This window comes from Oncorhynchus clarkii, chromosome 7 (genome assembly GCF_045791955.1).
Source record: "Oncorhynchus clarkii lewisi isolate Uvic-CL-2024 chromosome 7, UVic_Ocla_1.0, whole genome shotgun sequence".
NCBI classification, from domain to species: domain Eukaryota; kingdom Metazoa; phylum Chordata; class Actinopteri; order Salmoniformes; family Salmonidae; genus Oncorhynchus; species Oncorhynchus clarkii.
In genome coordinates this window covers 88049478-88061628 of record NC_092153.1, presented here as the reverse complement: position 1 = coordinate 88061628, position 12151 = coordinate 88049478, and the positions used below count along the sequence as shown (strand labels likewise).

Genomic DNA, 12151 nt, shown 5'->3' with positions numbered 1-12151 from the left:
TACATTACAGGGTAGTTATCAATAGACGTGGAAAGGTACTGACTACATTACAGGGTAGTGATCAATAGATGGGGAAAGGTAAGGTACTGACTACATTACAGGGTAGTTATCAATAGATGGGGAAAGGTAAGGTACTGACTACATTACAGGGTAGTTATCAATAGACGTGGAAAGGTACTGACTACATTACAGGGTAGTTATCAATAGACGTGGAAAGGTACTGACTACATTACAGGGTAGTTATCAATAGATGGGGAAAGGTAAGGTACTGACTACATTACAGGGTAGTTATCAATAGACGTGGAAAGGTACTGACTACATTACAGGGTAGTTATCAATAGACTTGGAAAGGTACTGACTACATTACAGACCCGCGCTGTGTTCAGTACGGCTCACTTTGAACCTGAACGTGAAGTCTTGTAGTTTTCTATCTTCCCATATAACTCAGTTTCAAGCTTTCTGTCCTGTTTGGTCTTACTGAGCATGGCCCTGGCTAGCTCTGAGGGTGCTAACAACTGTGGTCGTGTGCTACCTTCTAAATCGATTCCTGGCAAAGCAATGTTGATTTAATAATGTTATTCCTTTTCCTCAGATCTGTTCTGCTATCGCTGTGGCGAGCCTGGGCATGTTGCCAGGGACTGTGAGAGGACTGAGGATGGTAAGCATTTCAACACCTGCTTTACTGGTCTATTGCTTTGTCATAAGTAACATGTTCCTCTGGTGATTCTTCCATCCCAGCGTGCTACAACTGTGGTCGTGGAGGACACATTTCCAGAGACTGTAAGGAGCCCAAGAAGGAGAGGGAACAGGTGTGTTAGAACTATGGCAAGGCCAGTGTATTATAATGTTATTATTTTAGAACTAGGGCAAGGCCATTGTGTTGTAGTGTTAGAACTAGGGCGAAGCCGGTGTGTTTGTAGTGTTAGAACTAGGGCGAGGCCGGTGTGTTGTAGTGTTAGAACTAGGGCGAGGCCGGTGTGTTGTAGTGTAGTATTAGAACTAGGGCGAGTCCAGTGTGTTGTAGTGTAGTATTAGAACTAGGGCGAGGCCGGTGTGTTGTCGTGTTAGAACTAGGGCGAGGCCGGTGTGTTGTAGTGTTAGAACTAGGGCGAGGCCAGTGTGTTGTCGTGTTAGAACTAGGGCGAGGCCGGTGTGTTGTCGTGTTAGAACTAGGGCGAGAACGGTGTGTTTAGTGTTAGAACTAGGGCGAGGTCGGTGTGTTGTAGTGTTAGAACTAGGGCGAGGCCGGTGTGTTGTAGTGTAGTATTAGAACTAGGGCGAGGCCGGTGTGTTGTAGTGTAGTATTAGAACTAGGGCGAGGCCGGTGTGTTGTAGTGTTAGTTCTAGGGCGAGGCCGGTGTGTTGTAGTGTTAGAACTAGGGCGAGGCCAGTGTGTTGTCGTGTTAGAACTAGAGCGAGGCCGGTGTGTTGTCGTGTTAGAACTAGGGCGAGGCCGGTGTGTTGTCGTGTTAGAACTAGGGCGAGAACGGTGTGTTGTAGTGTTAGAACTAGGGCGAGGCCGGTGTGTTGTAGTGTTGGAACTAGGGCGAGGCCAGTGTGTTGTAGTGTAATATTAGAACTAGGGCGAGGCCGGTGTGTTGTAGTATTAGAACTAGGGCTAGGCAGGTGTAGTGTAGTATTAGAACTAGGACGATGCCGGTGTGTTGTAGTATTAGAACTAGGGCGAGGCCGGTGTGTTGTAGTGTTAGAACTAGGGCGAGGCCGGTGTGTTGTAGGGTTAGAACTAGGGCGAGGCCGGTGTGTTGTAGTGTTAGAACCAGGGCGAGCCCAGTGTGTCGTTGTGTTAGTTCTAGGGCGAGGTCGGTGTGTTGTAGTGTTAGAAATAGGGCGAGGCCGGTGTGTTGTAGTGTTAGAACTAGGGCGAGGCCAGTGTGTTGTCGTGTTAGAACTAGGCCGGTGTGTTGTAGTGTTAGAACTAGGGCGAGGCCGGTGTGTTGTAGTGTAGTATTAGAACTAGGGCGAGGCCGGTGTGTTGTAGTGTAGTATTAGAACTAGGGCGAGTCCAGTGTGTTGTAGTGTAGTATTAGAACTAGGGCAAGGCCGGTGTGTTGTCGTGTTAGAACTAGGGCAAGGCCGGTGTGTTGTCGTGTTAGAACTAGGGCGAGGCCGGTGTGTTGTAGTGTTAGAACTAGGGCGAGGCCGGTGTGTTGTAGTGTAGTATTAGAACTAGGGCGACGCTGGTGTGTTTGTAGTGTTAGTTCTAGGGCGAGGCCGGTGTGTTGTAGTTTAGTATTAGAACTAGGGCGAGGCCGGTGTGTTGTAGTGTAATATTAGAACTAGGGCGAGGCCGGTGTGTTGTAGTGTAATATTAGAACTAGGGCGAGGCCGGTGTGTTGTAGTGTAATATTAGAACTAGGGCGAGGCCGGTGTGTTGTAGTGTACTGTTAGAACTAGGGCGAGGCCGGTGTGTTGTAGTATTAGAACTAGGGCGAGGCCGGTGTGTTGTAGTGTTAGAACCAGGGCGAGCCCAGTGTGTCGTTGTGTTAGTTCTAGGGCGAGGCCGGTGTGTTGTAGTGTTAGAACTAGGACGAGGCAGTTGTTTTGTAGTGTTAGAACCAGGGCATGCCTAGTGTGTTGTAGTGTTAGAACTAGGGCGAGGCCGGTGTGTTGTAGTGTTAGAACCAGGGCAAGCCCAGTGTGTTGTAGTGTTAGTTCTAGGGCGAGGCCGGTGTGTTGTAGTGTAGTATTAGAACTAGGGCGAGGCCGGTGTGTTGTAGTGTAGTATTAGAACTAGGGCGAGGCCGGTGTGTTGTAGTGTAGTATTAGAACCAGGGCAAGCCCAGTGTGTTGTAGTATTAGTTCTAGGGCGAGGCCGGTATGTTGTAGTGTTAGAACTAGGGCGAGGCCGGTGTGTTGTAGTGTTAGAACCAGGGCGAGGCCAGTGTGTTGTAGTGTTAGAACTAGGGCGAGGCCGGTGTGTTTAGTGTTAGAACTAGGGCGAGGTCGGTGTGTTGTAGTGTTAGAACTAGGGCGAGGCCGGTGTGTTGTAGTGTTGGAACTAGGGCGAGGCCAGTGTGTTGTCGTGTTAGAACTATGCCGGTGTGTTGTAGTGTTAGAACTAGGGCGAGGCCGGTGTGTTGTAGTGTAGTATTAGAACTAGGGCGACGCTGGTGTGTTTGTAGTTTTAGTTCTAGGGCGAGGCCGGTGTGTTGTAGTGTAATATTAGAACTAGGGCGAGGCCGGTGTGTTTTAGTGTAATATTAGAACTAGGGCGAGGCCGGTGTGTTGTAGTATTAGAACTAGGGCTAGGCAGGTGTAGTGTAGTATTAGAACTAGGACGAGGCCGGTGTGTTGTAGTGTAATATTAGAACTATGGCGAGGCCGGTGTGTTGTAGTATTAGAACTAGGGCTAGGCAGGTGTAGTGTAGTATTAGAACTAGGGCGAGGCCGGTGTGTTGTAGTGTAATATTAGAACTAGGGCGAGGCCGGTGTGTTGTAGTGTAGTATTAGAACTAGGACGATGCCGGTGTGTTGTAGTATTAGAACTAGGGCGAGGCCGGTGTGTTGTAGTGTTAGAACTAGGGCGAGGCCGGTGTGTTGTAGGGTTAGAACTAGGGCGAGGCCGGTGTGTTGTAGTGTTAGAACCAGGGCGAGCCCAGTGTGTCGTTGTGTTAGTTCTAGGACGAGGTCGGTGTGTTGTAGTGTTAGAACTAGGGCGAGGCCGGTGTGTTGTAGTGTTAGAACTAGGGCGAGGCCAGTGTGTTGTCGTGTTAGAACTAGGCCGGTGTGTTGTAGTGTTAGAACTAGGGCGAGGCCGGTGTGTTGTAGTGTAGTATTAGAACTAGGGCGAGGCCGGTGTGTTGTAGTGTAGTATTAGAACTAGGGCGAGTCCAGTGTGTTGTAGTGTAGTAATAGAACTAGGGCAAGGCCGGTGTGTTGTCGTGTTAGAACTAGGGCGAGGCCGGTGTGTTGTCGTGTTAGAACTAGGGCGAGGCCTGTGTGTTGTCGTGTTAGAACTAGGGCGAGGCCGGTGTGTTGTCGTGTTAGAACTAGGGCGAGAACGGTGTGTTTAGTGTTAGAACTAGGGCGAGGCCGGTGTGTTGTAGTGTTAGAACTAGGGCGAGGCCGGTGTGTTGTAGTGTAGTATTAGAACTAGGGCGAAGCTGGTGTGTTTGTAGTGTTAGTTCTAGGGCGAGGCCGGTGTGTTGTAGTTTAGTATTAGAACTAGGGCGAGGCCGGTGTGTTGTAGTGTTAGAACTAGGGCGAGGCCGGTGTGTTGTAGTGTTAGAACTAGGGCGAGGCCGGTGTGTTGTAGGGTTAGAACTAGGGCGAGGCCGGTGTGTTGTAGTGTTAGAACCAGGGCGAGCCCAGTGTGTCGTTGTGTTAGTTCTTGGGCGAGGTCGGTGTGTTGTAGTGTTAGAACTAGGGCGAGGCCGGTGTGTTGTAGTGTTAGAACTAGGGCGAGGCCGGTGTGTTGTAGTGTTAGAACTAGGGCGAGGCCAGTGTGTTGTCGTGTTAGAACTAGGCCGGTGTGTTGTAGTCTTAGAACTAGGGCGAGGCCGGTGTGTTGTAGTGTATTATTAGAACTAGGGCGAGGCCGGTGTGTTGTAGTGTAGTATTAGAACTAGGGCGAGTCCAGTGTGTTGTAGTGTAGTATTAGAACTAGGGCAAGGCCGGTGTGTTGTCGTGTTAGAACTAGGGCGAGGCCGGTGTGTTGTAGTGTTAGAACTAGGGCGAGGCCGGTGTGTTGTAGTGTAGTATTAGAACTAGGGCGAGTCCAGTGTGTTGTAGTGTAGTATTAGAACTAGGGCGAGGCCGGTGTGTTGTAGTGTTAGAACTAGGGCGAGGCCGGTGTGTTGTAGGGTTAGAACTAGGGCGAGGCCGGTGTGTTGTAGTGTTAGAACCAGGGCGAGCCCAGTGTGTCGTTGTGTTAGTTCTAGGGCGAGGTCGGTGTGTTGTAGTGTTAGAAATAGGGCGAGGCCGGTGTGTTGTAGTGTTAGAACTAGGGCGAGGCCAGTGTGTTGTCGTGTTAGAACTAGGCCGGTGTGTTGTAGTGTTAGAACTAGGGCGAGGCCGGTGTGTTGTAGTGTAGTATTAGAACTAGGGCGAGGCCGGTGTGTTGTAGTGTAGTATTAGAACTAGGGCGAGTCCAGTGTGTTGTAGTGTAGTATTAGAACTAGGGCAAGGCCGGTGTGTTGTCGTGTTAGAACTAGGGCAAGGCCGGTGTGTTGTCGTGTTAGAACTAGGGCGAGGCCGGTGTGTTGTAGTGTTAGAACTAGGGCGAGGCCGGTGTGTTGTAGTGTAGTATTAGAACTAGGGCGACGCTGGTGTGTTTGTAGTGTTAGTTCTAGGGCGAGGCCGGTGTGTTGTAGTTTAGTATTAGAACTAGGGCGAGGCCGGTGTGTTGTAGTGTAATATTAGAACTAGGGCGAGGCCGGTGTGTTGTAGTGTAATATTAGAACTAGGGCGAGGCCGGTGTGTTGTAGTGTAATATTAGAACTAGGGCGAGGCCGGTGTGTTGTAGTGTACTGTTAGAACTAGGGCGAGGCCGGTGTGTTGTAGTATTAGAACTAGGGCGAGGCCGGTGTGTTGTAGTGTTAGAACCAGGGCGAGCCCAGTGTGTCGTTGTGTTAGTTCTAGGGCGAGGCCGGTGTGTTGTAGTGTTAGAACTAGGACGAGGCAGTTGTTTTGTAGTGTTAGAACCAGGGCATGCCTAGTGTGTTGTAGTGTTAGAACTAGGGCGAGGCCGGTGTGTTGTAGTGTTAGAACCAGGGCAAGCCCAGTGTGTTGTAGTGTTAGTTCTAGGGCGAGGCCGGTGTGTTGTAGTGTAGTATTAGAACTAGGGCGAGGCCGGTGTGTTGTAGTGTAGTATTAGAACTAGGGCGAGGCCGGTGTGTTGTAGTGTAGTATTAGAACCAGGGCAAGCCCAGTGTGTTGTAGTATTAGTTCTAGGGCGAGGCCGGTATGTTGTAGTGTTAGAACTAGGGCGAGGCCGGTGTGTTGTAGTGTTAGAACCAGGGCGAGGCCAGTGTGTTGTAGTGTTAGAACTAGGGCGAGGCCGGTGTGTTTAGTGTTAGAACTAGGGCGAGGTCGGTGTGTTGTAGTGTTAGAACTAGGGCGAGGCCGGTGTGTTGTAGTGTTGGAACTAGGGCGAGGCCAGTGTGTTGTCGTGTTAGAACTATGCCGGTGTGTTGTAGTGTTAGAACTAGGGCGAGGCCGGTGTGTTGTAGTGTAGTATTAGAACTAGGGCGACGCTGGTGTGTTTGTAGTTTTAGTTCTAGGGCGAGGCCGGTGTGTTGTAGTGTAATATTAGAACTAGGGCGAGGCCGGTGTGTTTTAGTGTAATATTAGAACTAGGGCGAGGCCGGTGTGTTGTAGTATTAGAACTAGGGCTAGGCAGGTGTAGTGTAGTATTAGAACTAGGACGAGGCCGGTGTGTTGTAGTGTAATATTAGAACTATGGCGAGGCCGGTGTGTTGTAGTATTAGAACTAGGGCTAGGCAGGTGTAGTGTAGTATTAGAACTAGGGCGAGGCCGGTGTGTTGTAGTGTAATATTAGAACTAGGGCGAGGCCGGTGTGTTGTAGTGTAGTATTAGAACTAGGACGATGCCGGTGTGTTGTAGTATTAGAACTAGGGCGAGGCCGGTGTGTTGTAGTGTTAGAACTAGGGCGAGGCCGGTGTGTTGTAGGGTTAGAACTAGGGCGAGGCCGGTGTGTTGTAGTGTTAGAACCAGGGCGAGCCCAGTGTGTCGTTGTGTTAGTTCTAGGACGAGGTCGGTGTGTTGTAGTGTTAGAACTAGGGCGAGGCCGGTGTGTTGTAGTGTTAGAACTAGGGCGAGGCCAGTGTGTTGTCGTGTTAGAACTAGGCCGGTGTGTTGTAGTGTTAGAACTAGGGCGAGGCCGGTGTGTTGTAGTGTAGTATTAGAACTAGGGCGAGTCCAGTGTGTTGTAGTGTAGTAATAGAACTAGGGCAAGGCCGGTGTGTTGTCGTGTTAGAACTAGGGCGAGGCCGGTGTGTTGTCGTGTTAGAACTAGGGCGAGGCCTGTGTGTTGTCGTGTTAGAACTAGGGCGAGGCCGGTGTGTTGTCGTGTTAGAACTAGGGCGAGAACGGTGTGTTTAGTGTTAGAACTAGGGCGAGGCCGGTGTGTTGTAGTGTTAGAACTAGGGCGAGGCCGGTGTGTTGTAGTGTAGTATTAGAACTAGGGCGAAGCTGGTGTGTTTGTAGTGTTAGTTCTAGGGCGAGGCCGGTGTGTTGTAGTTTAGTATTAGAACTAGGGCGAGGCCGGTGTGTTGTAGTGTTAGAACTAGGGCGAGGCCGGTGTGTTGTAGTGTTAGAACTAGGGCGAGGCCGGTGTGTTGTAGGGTTAGAACTAGGGCGAGGCCGGTGTGTTGTAGTGTTAGAACCAGGGCGAGCCCAGTGTGTCGTTGTGTTAGTTCTTGGGCGAGGTCGGTGTGTTGTAGTGTTAGAACTAGGGCGAGGCCGGTGTGTTGTAGTGTTAGAACTAGGGCGAGGCCGGTGTGTTGTAGTGTTAGAACTAGGGCGAGGCCAGTGTGTTGTCGTGTTAGAACTAGGCCGGTGTGTTGTAGTCTTAGAACTAGGGCGAGGCCGGTGTGTTGTAGTGTATTATTAGAACTAGGGCGAGGCCGGTGTGTTGTAGTGTAGTATTAGAACTAGGGCGAGTCCAGTGTGTTGTAGTGTAGTATTAGAACTAGGGCAAGGCCGGTGTGTTGTCGTGTTAGAACTAGGGCGAGGCCGGTGTGTTGTAGTGTTAGAACTAGGGCGAGGCCGGTGTGTTGTCGTGTTAGAACTAGGGCGAGGCCGGTGTGTTGTCGTGTTAGAACTAGGGCGAGAACGGTGTGTTTAGTGTTAGAACTAGGGCGAGGTCGGTGTGTTGTAGTGTTATAACTAGGGCGAGGCCAGTGTGTTGTCGTGTTAGAACTAGGCCGGTGTGTTGTAGTGTTAGAACTAGGGCGAGGCCGGTGTGTTGTAGTGTAGTATTAGAACTAGGGCGACGCTGGTGTGTTTGTAGTGTTAGTTCTAGGGCGAGGCCGGTGTGTTGTAGTTTAGTATTAGAACTAGGGCGAGGCCGGTGTGTTGTAGTGTAATATTAGAACTAGGGCGAGGCCGGTGTGTTGTAGTGTAATATTAGAACTAGGGCGAGGCCGGTGTGTTGTAGTGTACTGTTAGAACTAGGGCGAGGCCGGTGTGTTGTAGTATTAGAACTAGGGCGAGGCCGGTGTGTTGTAGTGTTAGAACTAGGGCGAGGCCGGTGTGTTGTAGTGTTAGAACCAGGGCGAGCCCAGTGTGTCGTTGTGTTAGTTCTAGGGCGAGGCCGGTGTGTTGTAGTGTTAGAACTAGGACGAGGCAGTTGTTTTGTAGTGTTAGAACCAGGGCATGCCTAGTGTGTTGTAGTGTTAGAACTAGGGCGAGGCCGGTGTGTTGTAGTATTAGAACTAGGGCGAGGCCGGTGTGTTGTAGTGTTAGAACTAGGGCGAGGCCGGTGTGTTGTAGTGTTAGAACCAGGGCGAGCCCAGTGTGTCGTTGTGTTAGTTCTAGGGCGAGGCCGGTGTGTTGTAGTGTTAGAACTAGGACGAGGCAGTTGTTTTGTAGTGTTAGAACCAGGGCATGCCTAGTGTGTTGTAGTGTTAGAACTAGGGCGAGGCCGGTGTGTTGTAGTGTTAGAACTAGGGCGAGGCCGGTGTGTTGTAGTGTTAGAACCAATGGCAAGCCCAGTGTGTTGTAGTGTTAGTTCTAGGGCGAGGCCGGTGTGTTGTAGTGTTAGTTCTAGGGCGAGGCCGGTGTGTTGTAGTGTAGTATTAGAACTAGGGCGAGGCCGGTGTGTTGTAGTGTAGTATTAGAACTAGGGCGAGGCCGGTGTGTTGTAGTGTAGTATTAGAACTAGGGCGAGGCCGGTGTGTTGTAGTGTTAGAACTGGGGCGAGGCCGGTGTGTTGTAGTGTTAGAACTAGGGCGAGAACGGTGTGTTGTCGTGTTAGAACTATGCCGGTGTGTTGTAGTGTTAGAACTAGGGCGAGGCCAGTGTGTTGTCGTGTTAGAACTAGGGCGAGAACGGTGTGTTTAGTGTTAGAACTAGGGCGAGGTCGGTGTGTTTTAGTGTTAGAACTAGGGCGAGGCCGGTGTGTTGTAGTGTTAGAACTAGGGCGAGGCCAGTGTGTTGTCGTGTTAGAACTATGCCGGTGTGTTGTAGTGTTAGAACTAGGGCGAGGCCGGTGTGTTGTAGTGTAGTATTAGAACTAGGGCGACGCTGGTGTGTTTGTAGTGTTAGTTCTAGGGCGAGGCCAGTGTGTTGTAGTTTAGTATTAGAACTAGGGCGAGGCCGGTGTGTTGTAGTGTAATATTAGAACTAGGGCGAGGCCGGTGTGTTGTAGTGTAATATTAGAACTAGGGCGAGGCCGGTGTGTTGTAGTGTACTGTTAGAACTAGGGCGAGGCCGGTGTGTTGTAGTATTAGAACTAGGGCTAAGCAGGTGTAGTGTAGTATTAGAACTAGGACGATGCCGTTGTGTTGTAGTATTAGAACTAGGGCGAGGCCGGTGTGTTGTAGTGTTAGAACTAGGGCGAGGCCGGTGTGTTGTAGTGTTAGAACTAGGGCGAGGCCGGTGTGTTGTAGTGTTAGAACTAGGGCGAGGACAGTGTGTTGTCGTGTTAGAACTAGGCCGGTGTGTTGTAGTGTTAGAACTAGGGCGAGGCCGGTGTGTTGTAGTGTAGTATTAGAACTAGGGCGAGGCCGGTGTGTTGTAGTGTAGTATTAGAACTAGGGCGAGTCCAGTGTGTTGTAGTGTAGTATTAGAACTAGGGCAAGGCCGGTGTGTTGTCGTGTTAGAACTAGGGCAAGGCCGGTGTGTTGTAGTGTTAGAACTAGGGCGAGGCCGGTGTGTTGTAGTGTTAGAACTAGGGCGAGGACAGTGTGTTGTCGTGTTAGAACTAGGCCGGTGTGTTGTAGTGTTAGAACTAGGGCGAGGCCGGTGTGTTGTAGTGTAGTATTAGAACTAGGGCGAGGCCGGTGTGTTGTAGTGTAGTATTAGAACTAGGGCGAGTCCAGTGTGTTGTAGTGTAGTATTAGAACTAGGGCAAGGCCGGTGTGTTGTCGTGTTAGAACTAGGGCGAGGCCAGTGTGTTGTCGTGTTAGAACTAGGGCGAGGCCGGTGTGTTGTCGTGTTAGAACTAGGGCGAGAACGGTGTGTTTAGTGTTAGAACTAGGGCGAGGCCAGTGTGTTGTCGTGTTAGAACTAGGGCGAGGCCGGTGTGTTGTAGTGTTAGAACTAGGGCGAGGCCGGTGTGTTGTAGTATTAGAACTAGGGCGACGCTGGTGTGTTTGTAGTGTTAGTTCTAGGGCGAGGCCGTTGTGTTGTAGTTTAGTATTAGAACTAGGGCGAGGCCGGTGTGTTGTAGTGTAATATTAGAACTAGGGCGAGGCCGGTGTGTTGTAGTGTAATATTAGAACTAGGGCGAGGCCGGTGTGTTGTAGTGTACTATTAGAACTAGGGCGAGGCCGGTGTGTTGTAGTATTAGAACTAGGGCTAGGCAGGTGTAGTGTAGTATTAGAACTAGGACGATGCCGGTGTGTTGTAGTATTAGAACTAGGGCGAGGCCGGTGTGTTGTAGTGTTAGAACTAGGGCGAGGCCGGTGTGTTGTAGGGTTAGAACTAGGGCGAGGCCGGTGTGTTGTAGTGTTAGAACCAGGGCGAGCCCAGTGTGTCGTTGTGTAAGTTCTAGGGCGAGGTCGTGTGTTGTAGTGTTAGAACTAGGGCGAGGCCGGTGTGTTGTAGTGTTAGAACTAGGGCGAGGCCGGTGTGTTGTAGTGTTAGAACTAGGGCGAGGCCGGTGTGTTGTCGTGTTAGAACTAGGCCGGTGTGTTGTAGTCTTAGAACTAGGGCGAGGCCGGTGTGTTGTAGTGTAGTATTAGAACTAGGGCGAGGCCGGTGTGTTGTAGTGTAGTATTAGAACTAGGGCGAGTCCAGTGTGTTGTAGTGTAGTATTAGAACTAGGGCAAGGCCGGTGTGTTGTCGTGTTAGAACTAGGGCGAGGCCGGTGTGTTGTCGTGTTAGAACTAGGGCGAGGCCGGTGTGTTGTCGTGTTAGAACTAGGGCGAGGCCGGTGTGTTGTCGTGTTAGAACTAGGGCGAGAACAGTGTGTTTAGTGTTAGAACTAGGGCGAGGTCGGTGTGTTGTAGTGTTATAACTAGGGCGAGGCCTGTGTGTTGTAGTGTTATAACTAGGGCGAGGCCAGTGTGTTGTCGTGTTAGAACTAGGCCGGTGTGTTGTAGTGTTAGAACTAGGGCGAGGCCGGTGTGTTGTAGTGTAGTATTAGAACTAGGGCGACGCTGGTGTGTTTGTAGTGTTAGTTCTAGGGCGAGGCCGGTGTGTTGTAGTTTAGTATTAGAACTAGGGCGAGGCCGGTGTGTTGTAGTGTAATATTAGATCTAGGGCGAGGCCGGTGTGTTGTAGTGTAATATTAGAACTAGGGCGAGGCCGGTGTGTTGTAGTGTACTGTTAGAACTAGGGCGAGGCCGGTGTGTTGTAGTATTAGAACTAGGGCTAGGCAGGTGTAGTGTAGTATTAGAACTAGGACGATGCCGGTGTGTTGTAGTATTAGAACTAGGGCGAGGCCGGTGTGTTGTAGTGTTAGAACTAGGGCGAGGCCGGTGTGTTGTAGGGTTAGAACTAGGGCGAGGCCGGTGTGTTGTAGTGTTAGAACCAGGGCGAGCCCAGTGTGTCGTTGTGTTAGTTCTAGGGCGAGGTCGGTGTGTTGTAGTGTTAGAACTAGGGCGAGGCCGGTGTGTTGTAGTGTTAGAACTAGGGCGAGGCCGGTGTGTTGTCGTGTTAGAACTAGGCCGGTGTGTTGTAGTCTTAGAACTAGGGCGAGGCCGGTGTGTTGTAGTGTAGTATTAGAACTAGGGCGAGGCCGGTGTGTTGTAGTGTAGTATTAGAACTAGGGCGAGTCCAGTGTGTTGTAGTGTAGTATTAGAACTAGGGCAAGGCCGGTGTGTTGTAGTGTAGTATTAGAACTAGGGCGAGTCCAGTGTGTTGTAGTGTAGTATTAGAACTAGGGCAAGGCCGGTGTGTTGTCGTGTTAGAACTAGGGCGAGGCAGTGTTAGAACTAGGGTTAGGCCGGTGTGTTGTCGTGTTAGAACTAGGGCGAGAACGGTGTGTTTAGTGTTAGAACTA

The 12151-nt window shown here is 50.5% G+C and overlaps 1 protein-coding gene across 2 annotated transcripts in view; it reads left to right on the top strand.

Annotated features, from left to right (window-relative positions):
- The window catches only part of LOC139413956 (CCHC-type zinc finger nucleic acid binding protein-like), a 62789-nt gene that overhangs the window by 22115 nt on the left and 28523 nt on the right, over positions 1 to 12151 (top strand). Inside the window, exons 3-4 of one of the 2 annotated variants that reach the window (XM_071161848.1) lie at positions 593 to 658; positions 739 to 809. In XM_071161848.1, the coding sequence (XP_071017949.1) occupies positions 593 to 658; positions 739 to 809 (137 nt within the window). The remainder of the gene's footprint in view (positions 1 to 592; positions 659 to 738; positions 810 to 12151) is intronic. The other variant, XM_071161849.1, reaches the window with a different exon arrangement.